Here is a 25,997-nt window from a genome sequence, read left to right as displayed (position 1 = left end):
CACCTGTTTGAAGTTGAGGCGCGTCGAACGCTCATGAACGCGTGTGGTGTGTAGGTGAACGCAGGTAAACGCACAGTCAGTCTCTCTCCAGTGTTCTCGGCTCTAGTTCAGCTGTTATTATGGTGGCGATAAGAACTCTAAGCCAAAGCTTCTGTCGGCTGGCCAGAGGAGCATCTTTACAGATCAAGTTGAGCAGGAGTCGCGTGCTGAAGATGCGCTCGAGCGAGTGGCAGGTATTTATTCCATAGAATCAGGGAAAGCTGTATGAACACAAACGCCTTTGATTTATCGTGTTGTTCAAATAAAATGCATGTAGGGTAACATGGGGAAAGATGCCCCTCTCCAATGTGCATTTACATACTTTTCAATTGTAACATATTAAAATATTGTAACAAAATGTAAAATTATTCAAAGCGGCCATCTTACCCCAAACCCCATTCTAAACTTAATATATATATATATATATATATATATATATATATATATATATAGCCTATATATATATCTCAAAAGTCATTTATACATTCTGTAATATATATATATATATATATATATATATATATATATATATATATATATATATATATATATATATATATATATAATTATTCTTTTTTTTTTATTACATTTAGTTGAATAATTGAGTAACCAATGACAGAGAAAGCAGAATCCCAATAAAAGAGATTCATCTGAAAGTTAGGCATTTTAATATTTTTATTTACACATTTCATTGCCCATATTTTAACTGAAAATATGCCATAATAGCAACACTATGAATGCAAAACTTAATGATTTCACTCAACTAACCTAAAGGTTTTAATGAGAGCAAAGATGTCTGAAATGTACATCAAATTCATGGAAATACTGAATAATAACCCCATCAGTTACAATAATTATTACATCTAAAAATAATAACAATATAACAGCATTCTACTTGGGGGCCTTCTGTGCTAATTCTGGTGGCTCATCTTACCCCAATGATCACATTTTATCTTTTTACTTCATCTTACTCTGACTTACCCTACTTATTAGATTTGTGTCATTTTTTTTATTTTTTATTGTTTTAGTCCTTCAAATTTCCAAAATACACATTGCTTTTTGTTTCCTATTAATGGAGAGACTGTTATAAAAATCAATTGAAAAACACAGTTGACCCAATATTATCATCATTTATAGAGCAAGTGTTTAGCTATACAAGGCAAGCACAAATGTTAAAGGTAGAGCAAAAGATGTCTGATCTAATTAATGGAAATACTTAATAATAACCCCATTAATTACAATAATAAAAAATAAAAATAGTAACACTAGTAACAACATGCTAATTGGGGCCTTCTGTGCTAATTCTGGTGGCTCATCTTACCCCAAGGGTATGATTTTATCTTATCTTACTCTGACTTTCCCTATTTGTTTGTGTCCATATTTTACAGAGGCATTTTTATTATTTTAGTCCTTCAAATTCCAAAGTACATATTGCTTTTTGTTTCCTATTAATGGACCGACTGTTGTACAAATCTATAATTATTAAAAAGTACAGTAGACCCAATAGAAGGGCATGTTGTCATCAGCCTATATAGAGCAAGTTTTTAGCTATACAAGGCAAGCACAAATGTTAAAGGTGATATCAAACCATAGTTCCTCTGACCTGACAATAATCCCATGTCATTTAATTAGTATGTATTTTATTATTTATTATCTCCCATAGTAATCTGTCTGCTCTCATCACAATATGATGCATTGTTTAAAGGGATACTTCACCGATTAGCATTAAGCTTTGTATCAGTAGTATTCTCGAGTGACCGTGCTGCTTCCCTCCCTCATGTCCCCCTGAGACGAGAGATTTCTGTATTGTGTGTCTAGAAAAACCGCTCTGATGATGCAAAAATCATCATTTTGCGTCATCAGAGGCTTTTTTGTCCAGAGGCGAGAGACTACAGCCAATAGGAGGAGCTCGTCCCGCATGTCTTCAACTCGCCCATAGGGGGATCTCACCATAAAACGCCGTCTTTTCAGTTTCGAGTCGACTAGTAGCCTAGCTGTATAATTTCTCCCGATACTGCCCTCTGTAAACGGTAGGCGTGGCTTGGGCGTGGGGCAGTGAAGCAAGTGCATTCTGGGAGTTGTAGTCTTTCATCCACATGAGCCAGAAATACATTTTCTGGCTTTTCTCAGTCTAGAAGGCACCAATTTCTACTACATAAATGACCCAATTTAAACGCACATTCATCTTTCCAGTGTTGAAATATCCCTTTAAAGGTGATATCAAACCATAGTTCCTCTGACCTGACAATAATCACATGTCAGTTAATTAGTATGTATTAATTTATTATTTATTATCTCCCATAGTAATCTGTCTGCTCTCATCACAATATGACGCATTGTCTTTAACAATAAAGATGTCCATGTTGTGAAACTGGTGGTTTGGCTGCTTCAGTGCCTCCGGTTGAGGTTCTCCTCTGTGGTCGGTGTTTATTCACAGTAGTTTTCATTGATCTGTTCGTTTAACTGGATAGGCTCAGGGTTAGGTGGGTCTCGTACCACACAGAGCCCTGCTTGCACTCAAGGAGGAGGTTTTACTCTGACAAACCACAGTTCCTCTTGTGGTGGTGTTGCTATGGTAAGACTTCCCTTTCGAACAGGAAGTGAAGCGCTGCAAGAAAGAGGGTGTTTCAGGCGGAGAGTCTGTAGAGGGAAGCGTTTCGGAGAGAGAGACGGGCACACGCTCGAACCCGATCCTGATGTGGACATGTCCAAGAAAATGAAGACTCTGGCGGTGCCAGCGGGTCAGATGGTGAGTCCGGTTCAGGCCTGCGGCTTCTCTGATTGGCTCGTTCTGATGAGGATGATGCGGGAGTTGCTTTATTGTGGGATCATGATCCTGGTTTTAGCATTGCATCAGTTACTATTTTAACTTTATGCTCAAGATATTTGTGGAAAGTGGTGTTTGGTTGACCATTCAGCTGATCTCTGATGCATGACAGATGTTTTCTTCTAGTCTTGCTCTGTTTCTTTCCCTCCACAACGAGTCTGAGGGGACTTGTGTTTGCAAACTGTCTGTGTGTGTTTGATTTGAGGACAAAATTGTCCCTAGAAGTTGGTAAATTAGTTTTTAGGAAGTCTTTGGATGTCTTTAAAGGCAAATATGATTAATATTTGTATTAGTGCTGACAATCGATTGAAAAAAATTTACTTATTAAACATTTTTTCTGTAATTAATCACACCTAACATTAAATATTTATATATATATATAAATGTGTATATAAATAAATTAAATAAAAAAAAAAACTAAAAAAAAACATATATATATATATAATGTTTTTTTTTAGTTTTTTTTAAAAATGTATTTATTATATATATATATATATATATATATATATATATATATATATATATATATATATATATATATATATATATATATATATATATATTAGGCTTTAAAACGTATAACAATTTAATTTAAGATAACTTGTCTTGTTTGACTAGTCCTTTTCCCATCTTTGCATTTGCTGTTGAATTATCCTCAGGGTCCAGTTGCCGGAAAAAAAGTTTAATCTGGATCAGAGATCTCTAGTTTTGTCCAGGATCAGGTAATCCTGATCTTACTTTTGTAAGAGATATGAAATTGGAGAATAATTATGTATTTGAATGCTTTTGTGTTCCACCTTTGAAACCTTGCGTTCATTGGCAAAGAACTCGAGTGAGAGTGAGAATGAATGCAAAGTCTCTTGAGGGAACGTAAAAGCATTAAAATTCATGTTTCCTCATATTTGTCCCTTTAGGGTTTCCGTAGCCCCTCATGTGACCCACAAAAGTATAAAATAAATAAATAAGGGATGCAGTTATTAGTAACTACTTTTGTCTGGTTCATCTCTGATGATTGTGTCAATGCAATTTATATACAGTGATTAAAAAAAAAAATTTAGTTTGATATTGACAGTTTGGAGGATTATTTTATGGTACCAAAATATTTTTTTTACTTTACTGTAATTAAAAGGCTAGTAGCTTTATGTCTACTTCTACGCTATTACTTTAATAGTTAAAAAGCAAGAGTGAAATATAAATATAAATGTGTGTGTATATATTACATGATACAAATATTGTTGCACTTTTGTTCCTGAAATCCACCCTTCTGTTGGGAGCAGGATAATCCTGTTTTTCCCGGATCAAAGGTATCCCAATCTCACATACACTGACATTTTGAACCACAAAAACCAATCTTGGTTTCTTATCTGATTTCAGAATCCCTTTTTTCTTTTTCTTTTGAACAACTCGTCCCTGAAGTTAAGCTGAGTCTGAAAGTCTTCAAAGGCTTTATAATGATCGGCGCTCGCAACACAAAGGTCAAGGGTTTGATTCCATAGGAAATGCATGAACTGATCAAATGCATAGCGTTATTCTGGAATAATTATCTTCTAAGGTGTGACTTTTGGTCGCTTGCTAAATCCATGTGTAAGAAGAAAAAACAAACAAATGCATGTTGAGCCACTGAGAAAACGAGCATTTCTCAATCAGGTTTCCACATTGTTTCCATGGCGATGAGATGTTCAATCACACGGAGGTGTTTGGCCAGAGAATTAGTCGAAAGTGAATCTCACTATTAACACCTCGCATGCTTTTTGCTCACTTGTGACATGTTGTCATCATGTCTTCTAATGAGCTTTTAATGTTGAACACCACACCCATTTCCTGTGAGCCGAGGAAAAAAGTATGCAGCTGTTAAAATGCGACTTCCTGTGATGTATTTCTCGTTTTTATTCATGATTATGACACCACAGGCCCATTGATTTCATGGTAGACTGACTGATTGTTTGTGTGTGTGTGTGTGTGTGTGTGTGTGTGTGTGTGTTTGCTCTTGCAGACCCAGGCGGTTTCTGATGGCGGTAAGTTTAATTTCTTTACATTGTAGAATAAGCCTGTCACCATCATCAACTCTGTGCTGACAATTAATTGTCATGTAAATAATTGCTATTAACAATTTAATTCTGTTTTGTTCATGTCACTTATAATGTAAACCTAATACATGATGATTTTATTTTTTTCTCTGAATCTCTTAAATAATAATAAACAGTAGTGGATAAGTTATGTCTGGCCTAGGAAAATCAACATCTTCACCTTTTATTCAAATAATATTCAAATTTGTTAAAGTCCCCCTGTAGTCAATAATTTTATCCCTTTAAACTCATCTTTAATCACCAAAATGACACATTTAAGTGTTTTTTCCTTGAAGAAAAAAAATGCATGCCTTATATCTTGAATGTAATTCGACACCCTTGCCTCATTTAGTATGCACGGTTCTATGAATATGCAAATGAGCCCCGACCTCCACTCACTCACTCAGCTCAGAGATCCACTGGTTGAGAAAATACTCAGCAATGGTGTCGACTTATGAACTTACACATGGTTTGTCTTAAAGCTTATTAAAAACACCACTTTAACACATAAAACTACATTAAAAGCTGGATTTTCAGCACAGGGGGACTTTTGTAAGCGTATAGTGTAGTTGCGCTTGGATTTGATTGTTTTAATCGTGCAATGAAACATGACAAATTGTGCAGACATCATTTTTGGCCAGGCTGTCATGCAAGAAATTATGAACACATGCAAAAACAAGAGAGAAACAAATCTAATATGTGATTGTTGTTGTCAATGAATGCTTTTCTGTAGTAGCTGTAGTTTGCCTTTTTTTGCCAAATAATTGACTAAGATAAATACCTTAACCAGGTTTAGTGTTTTGTTCTTCCTTCACATTTAAAATATTTATAAAATATAAAGTATTTTCCTCATATTTGGAACATTTAATCAAACTTTTACTAAAAATCCCATCCAGATATCACTTTTGTCCACTACTGTGTAATATAAAGATTTTATTATTATAATAAAATAGGCCCATATGATTCACTTTAATGCTTTGAAAATTAATAACTTTTTTTTTTTTTTACATTTTTATTTTATGATTAAATCAACAATCCTTTTATTATTATTTTTATTATATTCTTTCACTGGAAAGTAGACACGATATTGTAAGTTTGATGTCATTTCTTTAAGAGCTTAAATGTCCTTTATTTGGATGACAATTATTGCATTTATCTCAAATAATTGCAATTAGACCAAAATAACCCTGATCATATCATTAATGATTAATGGAGACAGACAGGCCTACTCTAGAACATCTCGTGGTCCGATCACAATCATGTCAATAACTCAGTCCACCCTCGCACTCCTGTACAGAACTCAACCTCAAGTTATCCAGCAGTGGCAGTGGCAGCAGCTCCAGCCTATCAGAGCGCTCGAGCGGGTCAGGTGGTCCAGCCAGTCGCGTGGTCAGCTGGGCCGTGTGTTTCGAGCGGCTGCTTGAAGACCATGTCGGCGTGCGATACTTTACTGTAAGTTTTCAGTCTTCATACCACAATATTCCCACTGTTTAGTTTAGTGATATATATATATTTTTATTCACATTATCTATAATATTGTATACCAAGAAAAATTCCTTCTGTGTGTTGAAATATATCTGTTTTTGATTCTGCTTCTGATCTGTGACTTCTTTAAAATCTTATATAAAGATCAATATTGCCATCCATATTATAATAAAGATGTAAACAAGGTGATTTAATCGTTGTAGAAAAATAAATATAGTTTCCATGAGCATTTAGAGAGATACCACACTATTTACACAAGATTTATGTATATTATTGATTGTTTTTTTTAAGACCAAATTGTTAAATGAATTGTAAACAATGTTTTGAAGTGCTTGTAATCAGTTATTTTTAAAAATTGAAATACTGTTGATTGCCTGATATCATGTTAAATCATAAATAAAATAAACAAGGTTTATTAAGCTTTATCCACATGCATACAGTATACTCATGTAAAGCAATATAGCAAATCTCAGCTGCTTAAATTGCTTGTATCGTCACAAAATATAACTATATTACTATCCAGCTCTAATCTTCTGAATGCGACTATAAGGCATGAAGATGATATAAACATTTACACATGATTTTCTGAAATTGGTGCTGTCTGACTATAGAAAACCGAGAAATAAGTCTGTTATTTTCCCGTTTGCCAAATAGGTAGGAAAACTTCAATACCCATAATGCACTGGGGCATGTTGCCGTCCGAGGCCACGCCCACCAGTCTGCTATGGATACGCTTGACCAGTCAAATACCGCCTTGCTTTAGTAGGAAATACTTCTTGGCAAACCTTTATTAGTGGTGTCAACTTCACTCTCAGAAAAAAAGGTACAAAAGCTGTCACTGTGGCGGTATCTTTTCAAAAGGTACACCTTTGTACCTAAAGAGTGCATATTAGTCCCTCAAAGGTACATATTGGTACCAAAAGTGTACATATTAGTTCCAAAAGTGTACATATTAGTTCCAAAAGTGTACATATTAGAACCCTTTTGAAGGGTACTGTCCCAGTGACAGCTCTTGTACCTTTTTTTCTGAGTGTGGTATTGTTCCCAGTTGCAAGACAATCGTAAAGTATCTCCCTAATACGTTTCAAGAGAGATGGCTTTCTGCATTTCAGGTTATTAGAACAAGATGTGTGTTTCACAATGTGTTACTTCACAAAGTTACCGGTCAAAAGGAAGTTTTCAGTCATAAAAATACATAATTTACATTTGGATTGCATGTTTTTCTCCTCACAGGAGTTTCTCAGATCAGAAGTGAGTGCTGAGAATATCTTGTTCTACCAAGCCTGTGAGAAGTTCAAGAAAATCCCGTCTACGAGACTGGAAGAGGTATGCAAAGACTTCTTAAATTGACGTGGGAATTGAAAATATCATTTTAAAAAGGGGAAAAATCCCATTTAAACCAAGAAAAAACGGTTTTGGATTTTTTAAAGATGCATTATGATTTAAAATGAGTAAGAAATGTGTGTGTGTGTATTGGACTTGATTTTATTTGTATTTTTATGATGTTTAATATGTGAATGTGCAGTCGTGTGAAATGCACGCCCTCTTAATAATTGCTTTTCACAGACACTTACTCAAACTAATGGACACTTACTATAGTCTTCTTGAAGCTATCTGGGGTTTAATGCCTTTCTCAACAGCACAATAGCACTTGATCTCCAAAACACTCCTAATCGCAAGAGATGCAATGGAACAAAACTGTGGCGCAACATTGTTTGATCTTAGTGTAAAACAGGAACTTGCTCCTCATTTAATGGTTTGAATCCTGAAACACCTGGTGGTGCAGTGGGTAAAAAATGCTAAAAATGCTTTTCTTACTCAGTGTTTTTTTCTTGTTTTCAGTCCAAATAGCTAAACATTCTTAAAGGGGTGGTATAATGCCCTTTTCACAAGATGTAAAATAAGTGTCTGATGTCCCCAGAGTGTGTGTGTGAAGTTTTAGCTCTGCTCAAAATACCCCACAGATATTTTTAATTAGCATGTTAAAATTGTCACTTTTTGAGAGTGAGCAAAAATGCACTGTTTTTGTGTGTGTCCCTTTAAATGCAAATGAGCTGCTGCTCCCGGCACAGGGGGCGGAGCTTCAAGAGCTCATGTCCTTTTACCTCACACACACATGCACTGAACATTTAAAAAACTTTGAGCCTTTTATGTTCAAACCGGAGTCTGACAATAGCCGCGTTTCCATTACAGATTTGCGCAAATGTTTTGCGCTATTATCTAAATATCGATAAAAAACTATTGCGAAATGACGGCGTTTCCATTAACCGATGTTATGCGACTAAAACGTCTTTTTTTCTCTCGCGATAAGTCATTCCAAAAATCACGGCAACGGACGTTGGTTATAATATCACAGCCACCGCATTAGACATTATTATTATTATTAATGGAAGGAGACGTGGCGTGTTATCCAAGCATTAATGGCAGGGAAAGACCCCCGAACGACACATATAAGGAGTTTCTGGGTGTTTCGCCCTCATTTCTGCTCCGATTGTGGCATTTCTTTGAGATTTAGAATCCAGTATTCCTATAGGCTAATTATTGTTTCTTTTATGAATTTAATAAATAATTCTGTCTCGTGTTCTGTCCAAATGATCCATGTAGGCAACTTTTGTGTCTATTTGTTTTCCCTTTTTCAACCCCTAATTGAAAAACGAAAAATGAACGGTTGTTGTCTTCTTAAAATAAGTTGAACACCAAAATTTTAATTTGAACTGGCTACACACAACTGCTGTGCTTTATTTATGACTTTTTGCCCCTTTATTAAACATTTAAAATATTCACAAATTAATATGGAAAACATGTCGATTTTACTGGTTTTCTAAGGCCAAATTAGAAACTGGAATTGATGTATTTCCCGCAGTGCTGAATGAGAAGAGCCATTAATATAATTAATAAACTATTGTTTTCTAAGTGTCGGCTAAAATCACATCTCCATCTCCGCTGTTATCAGATGCGCTTTTAGAGAGAAATGCAACTTTCATACGGATTAGCCTACATAATCAGAAGGTATTAGCTTTCGATTCGAATTTGTTCGTTTTAAAGTGGACATTTCAAGCTTTAGCCTACACAGGCTATATTTTGTTTCAGTTCTCGCGCCCCAGTTTACGGAGATCATGTGCGTCTGATTGTTTCTTTTATTTTACAAAAGCACAGCATTTTCTTGTTATTGTGAGTTTACACAAATAAAAGTGGTTGAGAATAATGTATTATTATTTTCTGTCTGACCAGAAATGATAGAGTATAAGTTGTTTCCACTGTTGATAGGAAAATGCAAGTGTTTGCGGCCGCGCCTCCGTGTCATGCAGTGCGCGCTCCACGCTCAGCTTTGTTCCTTTTTTGCATAAAAGCCTCTTCTAAATATAGCCTATTAAATGTTATAATAAAATAATATAAAATTATTATTATTTGCGTAGCTATACATGGACTTCAAACACACTGCGTCTTCTAAGTCAGGTGACTGCAAATGCGCAAAAACTGTTTCCATTGCAGTTTTGCGAAATATTCATTTTTCGAATTGCCTGAAAAACCACCTCATGAGAGCGTAAAAACTTTTTTGCGATAAATGGGAGTTTTTGCGAAATTGACGTGTTTCCATTAAGCGTATTTTCAATTCGCAATTTCAATTTGCGCAATTTGAAGGGTAATGGAAACGCGGCTAATGATGGAGAGACTCAAGAAGAATTGACAACATGTAGAAGCAACAGGACATTTCTGAATGGTTAGTTGATGAAGTTATGTAGCTTATGTGTAGTTATCTTCTAGTCATTGATTAGCATATTCTGTCTTGATAACCTATAAATGGTGTTCCGGGGGCGGGGTTTATGTAAATTCTAGGGTTTGTGATGTCACTAACCCGGGAGGAATGTGGTGTAGTCTCTACCAGCCGTTTGTTGTAGTCCTTAAAAAGTGATTTCTTCAAAAGCAAATATCTCCCTTTGCTTTGAACTTTGAGCGTTGTAACTTTGCAGATGTTGTTTATGCTCAAACATCAACATTACACACTGACTAAAGTTAGAAAAGTCAAATCATAATCAACCACCCCTTTAAATCAAGATGGATTTACTAAAGTAGATAAGATATGTCTTGTTTTCTAGGGGAAAAAATCAAAATTAAGTGAGTTTTTGTTTAAAACAAGCAAAATTATCTGCCAATGGGGTGATAGAAATAATGTTAATTCAAACAGAAACAAGATTATTTATCTTACCCCAATGCCTGATAATTTTGCTTGTTTTAAGCAAAAACTCACTTTATATATATATATATATATATATATATATATATATATATATATATATATTTGCTAGAAAATGCATGTCTGGAATGTTTGTCATCTGCATCTTTCATTCTTCTCTGTATGATCTGACTGTATGATGGAAGCATGTTCCCACCACGGAACAAAAAATACATTAAGGTAATTGTGACTTTATCGCACAACTGATTTGTTAGCAATTGTGAGACTATAACTCACTATTAAGACCTATTCGGATGGGACTAGTTTTCCGGGGCGTATTTCATGTTTCACAGACTGACTTTGCCAGTTTAATCCCGTCCGAATGCGAACGTCTGTGATTGCTGATGTTGTATTATTCCAATTATTGTGTTTTTGACCATTTGCACACCAATCTTTAGCATTCTTTCATTTAGTTTCAATGGTATCCGACGAAAAAAGAAACTATATAATCAATAAATGGAGCCAAATCGTGGAAACTACGAATACTGCGCATTTTAATATCAGTGTCAGGCAAGAGTAAGATGCTTGTCTAGATTTCTCTGCTCACTAATGCAAGTTTATCATAAACCGCCACTGCTATAAACTCGTGACATTTATTTAAATAGGGTTACTATAATTAATTAAAATTATATTAACAAACAATAAATTAAAAAGACACGTATGTCATGCGTATCAAGCACAGCACATGACCTTCTGTAACGCCCACGTCTGGAAAACACACTCGCCCTCAGAAATAAACACACAATGCATGAAACCACAGACTTCGAGTGATAAGATTTGTAACTCAAACATCATTTTAGAAAACTAGTCCCGTCTGAATAGGGCTTTAGGACTCTTTTTCTCAGAATTATGAGTTTATATCTAAATTCAGAGAAAAAAAAAAAAATCAGAATTGCAAGTTTGTAAATGCAATTGTGTTTTAGTCTGAAATATGAGATATAAACTTGCAATTCTTTTTGTTTGAGAATTTTCACACATTTTGCACTTTATAACTTGCAATTGACCGTTCGCAAAGACCCGCCCCCTTTAGTTACTGTTGCTATGTCCGACAAGCCACGCCTCTCTCACGCCACATGATCTCACGCAGTGAAAAACACATCACGGAGCAGAGAGGGCACTGACAGACAGGACAGACTAGGTTACTTTTGATATGAAACAAAGTCTCAACTTCCAAATTTGGTCTTTTTTTTTTTAAAGAAATGTAAACAATAAATACTGTTTTGTGGCTCTTTAATGTGTCGTGACAGATCGCTGTGGCGCCCTTCTCGTGAACCGACCATCTCTTCCTTCTAGTTAATTTATAGCATCAAATAAACATGAATGAGCATAAGAAGGATTGTTATTTTAACCGCGGAAAGACGTCAGTACACTCCGTTTTTCAAGTTCAGATCCTCCAACGTTTATCTACTAACTCTCCTGACTGATTTGCCGGACGCGGATGGCGGATTATGATTGGTCAGATCGCCTGTCAATCAAACTCCTGCGAAGGGTCAATTGCGAGTTTATATCACAATTCTTGCAATTAAAGTTGCAATTACCAATTTTTTTTATTTCATGGCAGAAACAGACTTCCATAGACTCTTCAGTTATAATGAGAAATCAAAGGCTAATATCAGCCTAAAGCGATTGCATGTGTCCCCCTCAGCTGAAGAAAGAAGCACGCTCCATCTACGACAGTTTCCTCTCTGAAAGCTCTCTGCATGCGGTTAATATTGACGATACGGCACAGATGGAAGTGAGCGCTTTGGAGACGCCTACACCCGACATGTTCGATAAAGCACAGGCACAGGTACACGCTTAGACAAATCACATACCAATACTGTGATTTACTCGAATGTATGTCATAGCATAGTTATTTTTGCTGGAAATTTAAAGTCCCCCTGTGGTGAAAATCAAGTTTTTAATGTTGTTTTATGTGTCAATGTGGTGCGGTTTAATATGTTTTAAGACAAACCATGTGTAAGTTCATAAGTCGACAGCATTGCTGAGTATTTTCTCCTTAAAACTGCAGTGAACCAAAGACAGTTTCAAACACACGCTTTGAAATCGCTGGTGTTTCTGACGTCACAAACTACCTTGTAACCAATCAGATCAACGTGTGATCGTCAACCAGTGGATCTCTGAGCTGAGTGAGTGAGTGGAGGCGGGGCTCATTTGCATATTCATAGAACCACGCATACTAAATGAGGCAAGGGTGTCGAGTTACATTCAAGTGATCAAAGATGAGTTTTAAGGGATACAATTATTGACTACAGGGGGACTTTAATAAAAAGGAACCATATGGTAAAGCCTATTTTGGATAATACAACATATTAAATGCTTTACAAATGAAAGGTTTTTGTTATTAATTATTTGCAATTTGGACCAATTGATGTATGGTTTGTTAGGATATGACAATATTCGGTCGAGATTGGACTATTTGTAAATCTGGAATCTGAGGAGGCAAAAAAAATCGAAACATTGAGAAAATCTCCTTTAAAGTTGTTCATTTATGTTGGCGATTGTGCAGCATTCACTCACACAAATACATGTTTTATATATTTACGGTAGGAAATTTACAAAATATCTTCATGGAACATGATCTTTACTTAATATCCTAATGCTTTTTGGCATAAAAGAAAAATCGATAATTTTGACCCGTACTATTTGGCTATTGCCACAGATATACCCGTGCGACTCGAGACTGGTGACGTGATCCAGGGTCACATATTATGAAACCGAGTTCTGACTCTACATGCACAAAGAAAATCTTGAATGATTTACGATAACGGTTTATCGCCGCAGATCTTCAAACTAATGAAGATGGACAGCTACACGAGGTTTGTTCGCTCTCCGCTGTACCAGAACTGCATGGTGGCGTGTGTGGAGGGTCGTCCTCTTCCCAGTGTTGGGACTCCGGAGCCCAGAAGCAAAATGTCCAAAAAGAGCGCAACGCCTCCCAGTAACAGAAAGGTAACGCATTTAAAATCCCTTCAAGACAGGTTTAGTTATGTTAAATATTTTTTTCATAAATAAAAAATACCGTTGAACTACCATTCAAAGGTTTTGAGTTGATAAGCATTTATTTCATCTCAAATACAGCAGAAAAATATCATTTGAAATATTACAGTTTTAAAATGACTTTTCTATTTGAAAATGTAATTTCATTTTCAGCATCATTACTCCAGTCTTCAGTGTCACATGATCCTTCAGAAATCATTCTAATATGATGCTTTGCTGCTCAAGAAACATTTCTGATTATTATCAATGTTGAAAACAGTTGCTTCATATTTTTGTGGAAAGTGTGATGCAATTTTTTCTGAAATATTTTTACATAAGTCTACAATAACAATGTGAAAGACTTTATGGTCACTTTTATTTAATTTAATGCATCCTTGCTGAATAAAAGTACTAATTAAATTTCTTTCCTATATTATATTTATTTATATATGAATGATTATTTAGCTATAACACACAAAAAATTGTCTTGATTCGTTCCGATTTAATGAACAGAACGCTTTTGCATGCAGAACATGAGTTTTTTTTTTTCTCAAAGTTTTGCTCCAATGGTTTGTTGCTTCATAGATCTTAATATTGCAAAATATCACGTTGATGCAGTGCATTTTCCTCTTGCTGTATCTTATGTTGAGTTAAAGTTTACAGTGTAAATTCTGAAACTCTACTTGCACATGTGAATTTTGTTAATATAGGCCATGAAAAAAACAAAACATTTATTTATATATTTTATTAGTGCAGGGCAAAGATTAATCACATCCAAAATAAAAGTTTGTGTTTAAATAATATATGTGTGTGTACTGTGTATAATTATGCACATGCATGTATACATTTAAGAAAACATATTATTTATATATAAAATATTTATATTTAATATAAATGATATATAAATATATGTAAAGTATATGCATGCAAATCTTTCTTAAATATATACATGCGTGTGTGTATTTATATATACAAAATAATCATACACAGTGTACACACACACATTATTTCAACACAAACTTTTATTTTGGATGTGATTAATCGTGATATATATATACAGTGCAGATGTTTAAAAGGGTCTAATTGGGTGAGAGTGTTTGAGTCCACCGTGGGAATATGATGGCGTGTCAGTGAGTGAGTAGACTGATAACCACAGTGGAAAGAAGTCATGTATTTTACTGTGTGTTTTTCAACAGAGCGTTGAGTTGAAAGTGCCCTCGTCAGACAGCAAGACCAACAGGAAGAAGAGGTTAGAGAAGAGAGGCTCATGGGGAGGTACCATCTGACTCAACACTTCTCTATCTGTGTGTGGCATCTTTGAGCACGTATTTGCAAGCATGTCTCTATTAGATTCGGTCTTATGAAGATGCATGTTTCATGCCAGTGATGGTTTGCAGATGCCCACAGTTGTTCTGTTTGTGTGATTCTCTTCTCTGTCGGTTTAGCCGTTGAACAGGAAGTGTTCATGACTGCACTAACAGCGTTTGTGTTTCTCAGCTGACCAGTCGTACCAGCATGTGTCGGTGTCTCGTAAAGAGTCTCAGATCTCGGTGAAGTCGAACAGCAGCTTGGAGTTGGTGTCTGGATTCGGCCGAGCTGAGGTATCTGCACCAAACCAAATGTTCTTGGAGATTGCAAGATTGTGTATGTCATGAAGGGAATACAAGTGCTTGCAAGAGAGCAAAACTATAGTCGCATTTTGGTAAATCGATAGATGTTTTGAGTGTTACAATGTCATATAGTGCTGAAAAGTACCTAATTTCATGTTCTTGGTAAAAAAATAGCCAGACTTTTTAAAGGGAACTATTGTGCCCTTTTGAAATTATTATTTTCCTCATATTCTCCATTGTTGCGGCTCCTCTCTTCCCAGTCTGTCAGTAACGCTCTGTTTAGTTCCTGTCTCTATGAAGCCCCTCCTTCTGAAAAGCACACTGTGCTCTGATTGGTCGGCTGGAGCAGTGTGTTGTGATTGGTCGAGCGCTTCGAGTGTGTTTGGGAAATGTCCCATCCCGGCCCTTCCCATAACCGCCAGTTTAACACACTACTAACTAACTCAACCAGGCCCCGCCCCTTTATTCTGCACATTAATTATTATAATGAGGAATATTGTGACGTGTTCGTTCCCGGAAGAAACTCAAGACTACAATGGAGGCGTTTCAGGAGTTCAGAAACACTGACACTGATATAGAGAAGAACTTTGTGACTGAGCTTTTTCAGTTTTTTTAATGTTGCTCAAACAGCAACATTACACACTAAAGAGAGTTAAACATCATTAAAAAAAAGCAGAATAGGACCCATTTAAATTGCTTGTAAATCTCTCATTATGCTTTATCACCCACCAAATATTGGATACATTTTTTTTTCTTGACAACGGTTCTTTCAATTAGCACAGGTTTTGTATATCTCCTGGAAACTGATTAATCATATGCCCATTTGATCCAAGCTTAAGGTGCATAAGTATTCATTACTTCAATGAGTTCATTGTTTCTGCCATAAATTATTACATTGTTAATACATTTTTAGCTAACTGTGATTTTGTATATGTACATTTCTGAAATGCATAATTAAGACATTTACCTCTGATAACGATCACTCTATTGTAATGTGGACTCGTGCATTTTCTGTAAAGCTGCACAATACAAATAAATGTTAATTGAATGAATAAGCTCAGAACAACGAGGCCTACGGTACCAAAAAGACATACAAAACCTGTGCTAATTCAGAAATGTTTGTTAAAGGTGCATTGTGTAATATTTAGGAGGGTCTGTTGACAGAATGCAATATCATGAACATAACTATGTTTTCATTGGTGTATAAAGACCTTACATAATGAACCGTTATGTTTTCATTACTTTAGAATGAGCCATTTCTCTCTACACACACCGCGGGTTTTACTTTGAAATAGCCATTTTGCGCAGACGTTTCTACGGTGGCCCTAAAGGGACAAACGTGTTTCCATGTTGTTCTTCGTGCAAAGAATCTAGCTAAAGTCAGCGAATAAAACACTGACACAATGATGAACAAGTAACAATAATATTCGCAATAACTTATCGTTTTACTAAATAATTAAGTGAACAGAATTTCCTAATTTATCTTTTTAAAAGAAACCTCATTGATTAACTGGCTACTCTCTGCTGTCTCAGACAACGACATCATCTCCGGTCGGCTACCGTAACTTCTGTTGGTTGCAATTCGCAATCTCACCACCAGATGCCACTAAAATGTACAAACTGCACCTTTAAATTAAGTTAAATTCACAACTTTGGATTGTCTCTCTGTCAGAATGGACGCTGCAGTGTGGCCGTCTCTGATCCAGAGGCCTTGAGTTCTGGTTCTCCTACAGCTGATAAGTACTGTTGTGTGTATCTGCCGGACGGGACGGCCAGCTTGGCCCCTGCCAGACCGGGCCTGACCCTCAGAGACATGCTCAGCAGCCTGTGTGAGAAGAGAGGCTTTCCCCTGAAAGACGTGCTCATTTACCTACACGGCAAAGACAAGGTCAGTCCACAACCGACTGCATCTAACCAGTAACCGGTCTCATGATTTTGGTACACTTTACAATAAAGTCCAATTAGTTAACATTATTTAATGCATGAATTAACAATGAGCAATGCACTTGTTACAGTATTTTTGAATCTTAATGTTAGTTAAAGTGCCCCTATTATGCCTTTTTAAAGGCTCCTAATGTTTCGGAGTCTCCTACAACAGGTTTACATGCATCTAAGATCAGAAAACACCTTAATGTTCTCATAATATCCATTGCACATCACCTCATTTGTCAAAGAGTCTGAAAACGGTTCGTTCGAAGATTCAGTCTCTCTAAGCCCCGCCTCTCTGAGAGCTGCTCTGCTCTGATTGGTCAGAAAGCAAACACTCTTTATCATATCTGAATCTCAGCTCTTGACACAGTGATACGAACAGTAACGATGGCGTGGGTTTTACCGTATCAATCTCAGAAAACAGCGTCGAACAACATGAACAACACGAACCAAACTCTTCCAGTCTCAGATAAACTACAGTGTTTGAGGGCGGGGCTAAGAGATGCTGCTCAGCCAATCAAGACCAGAGGCTGGCATTATGCAAATTAGTTACAAGCCTCGCAAGTTTGAGTAGGAAGTGAGACTGGAATTACTGACGACTCGCTTCAGTTCAGAATCGATTCTTTCTTTAGTGACACAATAACTCCATTTATCTGCACTTTGACCTTTTACATTTTACAAACAGCTCTATTACACACTGCATGAAAGGTAATATTTGAAAAAGCATGATCGGAACAACTTTAATAAAAACACAACTGTTTATTGACTGTTTACATGTGCACCAATAATCTCCAAAAATCACCATAGGGACTTCATCGCAGTAAGATGTTCACATGACATAAGTAAACCTCTTCAGTTTACAAGCAATTTTCATTATTATGATTATTTGCTAAGATTTGTGGTTATTTTTACCTTCATTATTCAAATACGCTAATGCACTACACAAATGACGAACTCGCACACAGTAGGTGTGTTACTGGACAAGCTCTTCCATCTGGTGACCAACCTAAAAATGCCTTCATTTCAATGTTTTCCACCATCAATATATTGCGTTATATTCATATCGCTTAGTTTCTTTTGCTCTCCAAAAATGCACATGTGAATAGATACAATTAGTGTTTACATGCATGTTTATTGTGATTAAAATCAGCATATGCCATGCTTTACTACCATTATGATTGCTACATTTATGAGCCTAATTGTGTTTGAGATTGAAGTTTGCATGAGGTAAAGTTTAATCGCATTATCATTATAATTGCATTATGAGGGTGCATTTAAATAAGTGTTACCAAGATCTTTAACACTGGTCAACATTTTCAGCACTTTATACTTTCTCACGTTAAAGGTGCCATTTTCTAAAGGGACACGAAGGAAAAAAATATGAGATGGGAGGAAAAATTATGTTAATGCTTTTGCGTTCCCCTGAGAAACTTTGCAAAGCATTAACATTATAATTTTTCCTCCCATCTCATATTTCTTTCATCACCATCTCCCTTCAGGCGGTCTGTAATTTTCTATTCTAATTGTCTATTTTTTTAATTTCCATAACATCCACTTGTAAAGTTAGTCCAGGTTTCTTGCTGCAAAAACTCTAATTTAGTTGTGCAATGTCATTTCCTGCCCTCATTCTGACCCTGAGAATTAAATGTGCAGTGCTGAAAAACGTCCTGTTTAAGACTCTATATGCAAATGACCTTTTTGAATTGCCATATAGCTGAAAACACTTAGGGCCCTATTTTAACGATCTAAGCGCATGGTCTAAAGCGCGGGGCGCAAGTTCACTTAGGGCGTGTCCGAATCCACTTTTGCTAGTTTAACGACGGGAAAAATGGTCGGCGCTCCCGGTGCATGGTCTAAAAGGGTCGTCCCTTTTCTCATAATGAGTAATGGGTGTGTTGTGGGATTTACGTGCGTTAAACCAATCAGAGTCTCATCTCCCATTCCCTTTAAATGCCAGTTGCGCTCGCGCCATGGCGGATTCACTATTTACATGATGGAATCTGATAGTGGAAAGACCGAACGCGCCTCCAGAGCGCAAACGGATCCGCTCGTGCGCGAGGTTAAAGTGCGCAAGCAGAACATCTACGGGACAAGCTGGATTCACCATATCTTTATGTACACAATAATAATCTTTTACATTGTAATCCTTTTATTTTAAGTATTTTGCATGTGTGTGTGCTGCTGTGCGTCCCTGTGTGTGTAATAAGCAGAGTGTATGCGCGTTGTGGACCCGCCTATAGGCGCACATTACTAACGCGCTCTTTAAATAACAAAATATATATATTGCACCATTGACTTTAGAGCAGGGTTCAGTCGGTCAAAGGCTCAGTCTATTTCAGTTCCTCAAAATATCAACGCTCCAACAATGCGCCAGAACACACACTCGTTCTCAGACCAGCAGCTCATGGGCACACAAATGCATTTGCTATTTAAACAACGTGGCGCAGCAGGACGTGAAAATGATAACTACGTCAGGCTGAAACTAGTAAAACACACTTGCGTCGCGCCTGGCGCTGCATTGCACTGGGTGTAAGATAGGGCCCTAAAAGTTGTTACTCTTTATAGCTCTTATGGGCTGTATTGGTTTATTCAATAAGTTGTATTTATACTATATTATTTATTTAGCTTCTGGGCTTTTTATGCTATTGGTCTAGGTTTGTCTTTTGTACGATTGTAGTATTTGTGAAGAGACTGAATGCTGTGTGTTTGCTTCTCCACAGCCTCTTTCTCTGGATCAGGACAGCTCTGTGTGTGGAGATCAACAGCTCACTTTGGAACTCAAAGTTACTTTTGTGTGAGTCTCATATAGAAACGCTCAAACACAATGGTTTTCATACTTGCTGTTCTATTGACGGTTTCCTACCCCTGTTATAGTCCGCATGAAACTAAAGTTGCGATAGTCTTTTCTTTCCTATTATGACGTAGTCAAACCAAAATTTATTCAGACACCTTCAAATTTTCTCACATTATCACAGTTTGTTAGCTATTAGTTTAGAAAATGGTAATCAAATATGACAAGAACTCAGTTATCAAATAATTTTTTGACTGTATATCTGAGTGAAACTCTTCTGGAACAAGAACAAATGTGGGTGGGGCTTGATGTTGTCTGTGTGGAATTGATTGGCTGGTTGTGGTTTGCTATTGGTGGATCTCATGTGAGTGACAGGTTGCTCCGCCCACATCATCAGAGAAGAGATGCTGCAAGAGGAAGTTATTCTGATTTAAGAATACCGGTAAACATGAATTTAAAACTGTAATGATGTGCACCGATAAATCATTTATGCAATATTCCAAAAAAAAAGAATTGTCCATTTTGAATTCATGGTAACTAACATTATTAACGATAGACCAATATGTAATCTAGGCTGATGTTTTGATAATATTAGCATCAGCCAATAACAATACCTGATGGTTGATTGACAGTAGCGTTAGTTTTCACTGGTATCAGTATATATTAATCTGTGCATTACAATATGGTTATTAATCTAGACTAGTTATATGGTGTTATTTTAGTACCATTAAGATACTATTGTTTATTAATATTTTCAATTAGTTTTAATTTTTTATCATTTAATTTTAGTTTTAGCCACTTTGTTGTGTTTCTTTTTGTCTTTATTACAGCATTTTAATTTTTATGTCTATATAGTTTCAGTTTTATTAAAAATGTTTTGTTATTTTAGTACATGGATAAACTAAATGAAAATGAGAAATGTTCCCTTGGCCACAAGCTGAAATTATATTTTATTTTATTTCAGTTACATTTCAGTTTTTTATTTTATTTTTTATGGTTTTAGCTTACTAAAATAACCCTTGTACATGTTGTTTGTGCACAGGCTGGAGATTGTGTTTTTAGGAAGAACGATTGGCCTCATTGCGAAGTCGAGCAAGACTTTGGGCGATGCGATTTCCTCCGTCCTCCAGAAACACCAGCTGAGACCTCAGGATGTGCAGATCACACTGGTGCGGAAACACTTCAATCCACACTCGTGCTGATATACAAGAAAATATAATATAATAATAATTAACTTTTTTTCTTTGTCTTTGTTCTCTTTCCAGAGTGGCTCAAATGAACCTCTAAACCTGAGCACCAACGTGTTTCGTCTAGCCGGCAAAACCATGCGTTTGGACAAAGTTAAAGGTGCTTTATTATCAGTTGTTAATTGATTTGTCAATATTATATATATATATATATATATATATTTGTTATTATTTTAATTGTTTTTATTTAAATTGTATAATCTTTAATTAATTATTTAAATAACAAAATATTTAGGTTAGGCATTATTTGTATGATTATACTTATAATAAATATAAATAATAATAATTTTCTGAAATTGATTTCAATCGTTTAGAATATTTTATTTTAAATGAACATTTTATCTAAATCATAACTATATTTATACTTTTAATAATTATATACAGCTAATAATTTATAATATTAATTATATTAAAAAATCTATTGAAATTATATAATTAAAAAATATATTATAAATACAACTATATACTGTGTACACACACACACACACACACACACACACACACACACACACACACACACACACACACACACACACACACACACACACAATCTCTCTCTCACTCTGTGTAAATTAGTACATTTATTTGTAGACTGAGATAGTTTGCCTAACTTTGAATTTCTTTACAAAACTTAAAAGGTAAATTTAAAACAAATCTAAATAAATAAGTTCCACCAAATATAAGACAGACTTTAACTGTGTAATGCATAAACGTACATAAAATGTCAAAATATAGTTCTTAAGTCAACATGATGAACCCTATTTTTATCCCTTAGCTTTTCCACTTCTAGTGTCTTTCTGCAGGAGTAAGATCTTAGTGTCTGAGTTTAGTTATGCAAACCATTCTCTCTCTCTCTCTCTGTCTGTCTCTCTCTCTCTCTGTCTGTCTCTCTCTCTGTCTGTCTCTCTCTCTCTCTCTCTGTCTCTCTCTCTCTCTCTGTCTGTCTCTCTCTCTCTGTCTGTCTCTCTCTCTCTCTCTGTCTCTCTCTCTCTGTCTGTCTCTCTCTCTCTCTCTCTCTGTCTCTCTCTCTCTGTCTGTCTCTGTCTCTCTCTCTCTGTCTCTCTCTCTCTCTCTCTGTCTCTCTCTCTGTCTCTCTGTCTCTCTCTGTCGTGTCAGTTTGCGTTAGACTTGTTGTACGTTCCTGTCACACTATTGTTGCGCACCACGAATGAAAGCTCAGGGGTCATCGCAGGGTTTAAAAGCTCATTTCTTCTCGGAGCACTGCGTCACACACCTTAAAAACAGGATTATGGGGAGGTGTGAACTGACATGAGATCCAGTGATCTCATTCCCTGTTTAACGGTGTGTGTCTGTGTGTTTTTCAGTTGGTTTGGAGACTCAAACCTCTACATCATCACCCAAAGCGAACCACAGACCCAGAAAACACCAGGAGATGGACGGTAATGCTGGATATAAACACGCTAGTTATGCATGAGCTCGGAAGCCAAACGCCAGGAAATGCAAATTATGCAGGAACTTTCTGCAGGAATCCGTGTGTGTGTGTGTGATCTCTTGTGCGCACTGCCTAGTCATTGTGAAAGAAAAGTGTGCAGTTCATATACTGCAAATCTACATTTATTTGCAACCAGAGCAGCTGCATGAATACTGTATCCCACAATGCAATGCTCTCCAATTTACCATCCATTGTGATGAATGAACCACCAGAAGCATTATCAACTAAATGCAGTTGATAATGTTTATTATTATTATTATTACTTTATGTAGTCTATTCTTTTTTAAAATTATTTTTTAGATGTTTATCATTATATTTTTATATTTATTCAATTGTATTAATTATATTTATTGACTTTATTTATATTTATACATTTTTAGAGATTTTATATACATTTATGATTTAGATCTTTATCTATTTTTAGATGTTTATTTATTATTATTTATTTATTATTTATTTATTATTATAATTTTTTTACACCTGTCCTGAATCATTACTCCAGACTGCCAAAGGTGAATATATTTATTAGCAATTTTGGATTAAATTGCAATATAATTGAACTGATTTGAGATCGCTGAATGACCGTCATCGCAGATTCAGTGTGAGATGAATGCAATGACATGCTCTTTTAAATACTTTATTCAGCTGCAACATTCTGCTGTCAGGTTTAGTATAATACCACGGACCTCGTATCACTCCACATTGAACAATATTTTAAGTAGCCGTGGCGCGTAAGTGGGATAATGTTCAATCAGCCAGTCATTATTGCAAAATAAACCCTGATATGTCTCATCCTGAAGGGCTTTATTTTATTTTCAAATGCATACTATTCTTGTTTTCAATATAAATAATTTGGATTTATTGTGGTTTATGGGCTTGTTCGCTGTTTTTCTGGCAAGATCTGTTAACACGACGCAATTAAACACGCATGTGTCTCTCAGCACTCATTAACAATTTGTTCAATTGGGTTCTGTACACACTTCATATCATTTGGTAACCCTTTATTTTACAGTGTCCTTGTTGCATATGTTACATGTACTTACCGTAGTAATAACAGTAAATTATGCATAATTACATGCAACTAACCCTCAACCAAATCCTAATCCTACCCTAACCCTATAGTAAGTACATGTAGTTGCTTAATATTACTCAGTACTTAAATATATAATTACACTGTAACAATGACACCTTAAAATAGTGTAACCTATAATTTTTTATAAATGCAGTTATCACTACCTGAATTTAACCACACAGCTAAATATGGTTGTCAATTCACCTTTAAGTGTTTAATCCAGTTCTGAACACACAGTTCTGTTATTTGTGTGAGTGACACCCGCATTTTACAACCAAATTAACTGTTGAAAAATGCTGGTAGTGACAACCGCATGTACAAAAATGATCGCATTTGCAAGGAAAAAACACAATAACAAGCTCATAGTAAACTGAAACAAATCTAAATGCTTTATATTGAAAACAAGACAACATCGCAACCCACACCAGCCCACTTTAAGAGCTCAAACTTTGACCCGAGATCAAACAAGACCAAAAATGCTTATTATAAGAGGACATGGCAACACTGCAAGAGTGCACACTTAAAAAAGCTTAACATATGATGCCCCTTTTCACAAGATGTAATATAAATCTATGGTGCCTGTGAAATTTGTTCCAACCCCCCCACACACACACATAATTTATTATAGCTTGTCAAATTTGCCCCTTTTAGGGTGTGAGCAAAAAAGCTCAGTTTTTGTGTGTGTCCCTTTAAATGCAAATGAGCTGCTTTTCCCTGCCTCCATTCAGAAGAGGGCTGGTCCTTTACACGAGCTTTGGATACTCCGGCAATAACAAAACACGCGAATCTCACTCATCCAAAATCCCAGAAAAAACCAGTAGCGACGTGCAGGAGAGACTCAGGACGTTTCTGAATGGTTAGTGGATACATTTATCCAGTCGTTGTGGAGTTACACTGATATTCATCTGAATATATTGAAAACCAAAGGGCGGCGCCGTGGGTGAAAACGTGCAGATTAAGGGCCGGTAATATTAAAAAAAAGATCCCCTTCCTATGTCAGAAGGGGAGAAGAATCTGATCGGCTTATTTTTTGACATGCTTTCAGAAGGTGTGTTTCCATTACAGGTTTAGAATCCATTATTCCTGCAATTCTTTTGTCTTTTATGAATTTAATAAAGAACTCTTTCGTATTCTGTCCAAACACACTGTGTCATCTACGTCAGGTGACCTGTAAATGCACAAAAACTGTTTCCATTGCAGTTTTGCGTCATATTTCTTTTTTGAATTCCCTGAAAAAACCACCTCATGCGAGCGGGAGAACTTTTTTGCGATTAAAAGTTTTTGCTAAATTGACGTGTTTCCATTGGGCGTATTTCAATTTGCACAATTTGAAGGGTAATGGAAACGCGGCTATTGAAAGGCTTACAGATTTTCATGATATGTCCCGTTTAAACAAAAGCGTATGGCCGGAGTAGCTTGTATTGTCTTCTAACGGATCTGTCGTCCCCCAGTTCTGGTGGAGCTTCTGTCCCGTGCCCAGTGCAGTCGAGTGGATGACCAGCGAGGTTTACTCACTAAAGAGCACCTGGAGTTGCCGCAGTTCCTTCAGCTGCCAGCAGGGAACGGAGAGCAGGGGTCCTGTGAACACGCACAAGAAGAAGAGTGCGCCCTTTGACCTTTTGACCTGAGGACATATCCCGTGACCTTGAGCACTATTCAAGCATCTAAAAGACTGAAAGCAGTTAGTTGTGTGGAGGAGTGAAACTCGTGTGTGTGAGAGATTTCTTAACCTGAGAGTGTGAGTGATTTCTTAACCTGAGAGAGTGTGTGTGTGTGTAAGAGATTTCTTAACCTGAGAGTGAATGATTTGTGTATATTTTGTATATTACAGACACTGATCGTATATCGAGCTCTTAAAAACGCTGCCCATCAAAGAATGCAGAATTATGGGAAGTTGCCTTTAAAAAAAGATCATACTACATAAATGTGTATTTATTTTCATATTGGATTGTATTGTCCAAATATCAAGTGTGCTCTTTTTCTATTTATAAGAACATGCTTGGTGTGGGAAGACTTTTACATTGAGAGTTGTTCACAGTGAGTTTTAGTGTCTGATTAAAACGGTTGTGTGTGTGAGCTGCTGTGGGGAAGTTGCACTGTTTGACTTTTTTTGCACTATTTTGTTGCTTTTGTGTGATGACAATCTGATATGAAATAAGGCCGGCAAAGTCATATTCACAATACGTTAAAAAAAACAGTAATTTGCGCTCTGCTTCATGTCGTTCCAAAACTGTATCTCTTTTTTTCATGTAGCTTATTTATTCA

General features: G+C 36.1%; 1 protein-coding gene and 1 long non-coding RNA gene across 3 annotated transcripts; both read left to right on the top strand.

The window, feature by feature from the left end:
* Nucleotides 1-104: 104 nt before the first annotated feature.
* On the top strand, nucleotides 105-25,808 carry rgs14a (regulator of G protein signaling 14a). Of its 2 annotated transcripts, none has more exons than XM_082177024.1 (14): nucleotides 105-233; nucleotides 4,860-4,881; nucleotides 6,230-6,384; nucleotides 7,651-7,743; nucleotides 12,297-12,440; nucleotides 13,436-13,603; nucleotides 14,827-14,905; nucleotides 15,128-15,231; nucleotides 16,913-17,128; nucleotides 19,890-19,963; nucleotides 21,003-21,129; nucleotides 21,226-21,307; nucleotides 22,533-22,607; nucleotides 25,184-25,808. In XM_082177024.1, the coding sequence occupies exons 1-14, from the start codon at nucleotides 120-122 to the stop codon at nucleotides 25,345-25,347; spliced, it is 1,617 nt and encodes a 538-aa protein (XP_082033150.1). In that variant the 5' UTR covers nucleotides 105-119; the 3' UTR covers nucleotides 25,348-25,808. The 2 variants fall into 2 exon arrangements, with proteins under 2 accessions (XP_082033150.1, XP_082033151.1); XM_082177025.1 differs by lacking the exon at nucleotides 105-233 and adding an exon at nucleotides 2,650-2,788.
* On the top strand, nucleotides 10,715-11,840 carry LOC309504194. The gene is made up of 2 exons (XR_014208003.1): nucleotides 10,715-11,019; nucleotides 11,050-11,840. It is a non-coding gene; the product is annotated as an uncharacterized lncRNA (long non-coding RNA).
* Nucleotides 25,809-25,997: the final 189 nt, after the last annotated feature.

Source organism: Leuciscus leuciscus (genome assembly GCF_965113295.1).
Source record: "Leuciscus leuciscus genome assembly, chromosome: 8".
Classification (NCBI taxonomy): domain Eukaryota; kingdom Metazoa; phylum Chordata; class Actinopteri; order Cypriniformes; family Leuciscidae; genus Leuciscus; species Leuciscus leuciscus.
Note: the sequence above shows the minus strand (reverse complement) of the source record. Positions and strands in the feature narration are given on the sequence as shown.

What these genes read in the sequence shown, in the direction of transcription:
- rgs14a (XM_082177024.1), top strand. Translation starts at nt 120, where the DNA reads ATGGTGGCGATAAGAACTCTAAGCCAAAGCTTCTGTCGGCTGGCCAGA. An exon ending in ACCTACACGGCAAAGACAAG is followed by an intron (nt 17,129 to 19,889) that starts GTCAGTCCACAA and finishes GCTTCTCCACAG; the next exon opens with CCTCTTTCTCTGGATCAGGA. An exon ending in AGGATGTGCAGATCACACTG is followed by an intron (nt 21,130 to 21,225) that starts GTGCGGAAACAC and finishes TTCTCTTTCCAG; the next exon opens with AGTGGCTCAAATGAACCTCT.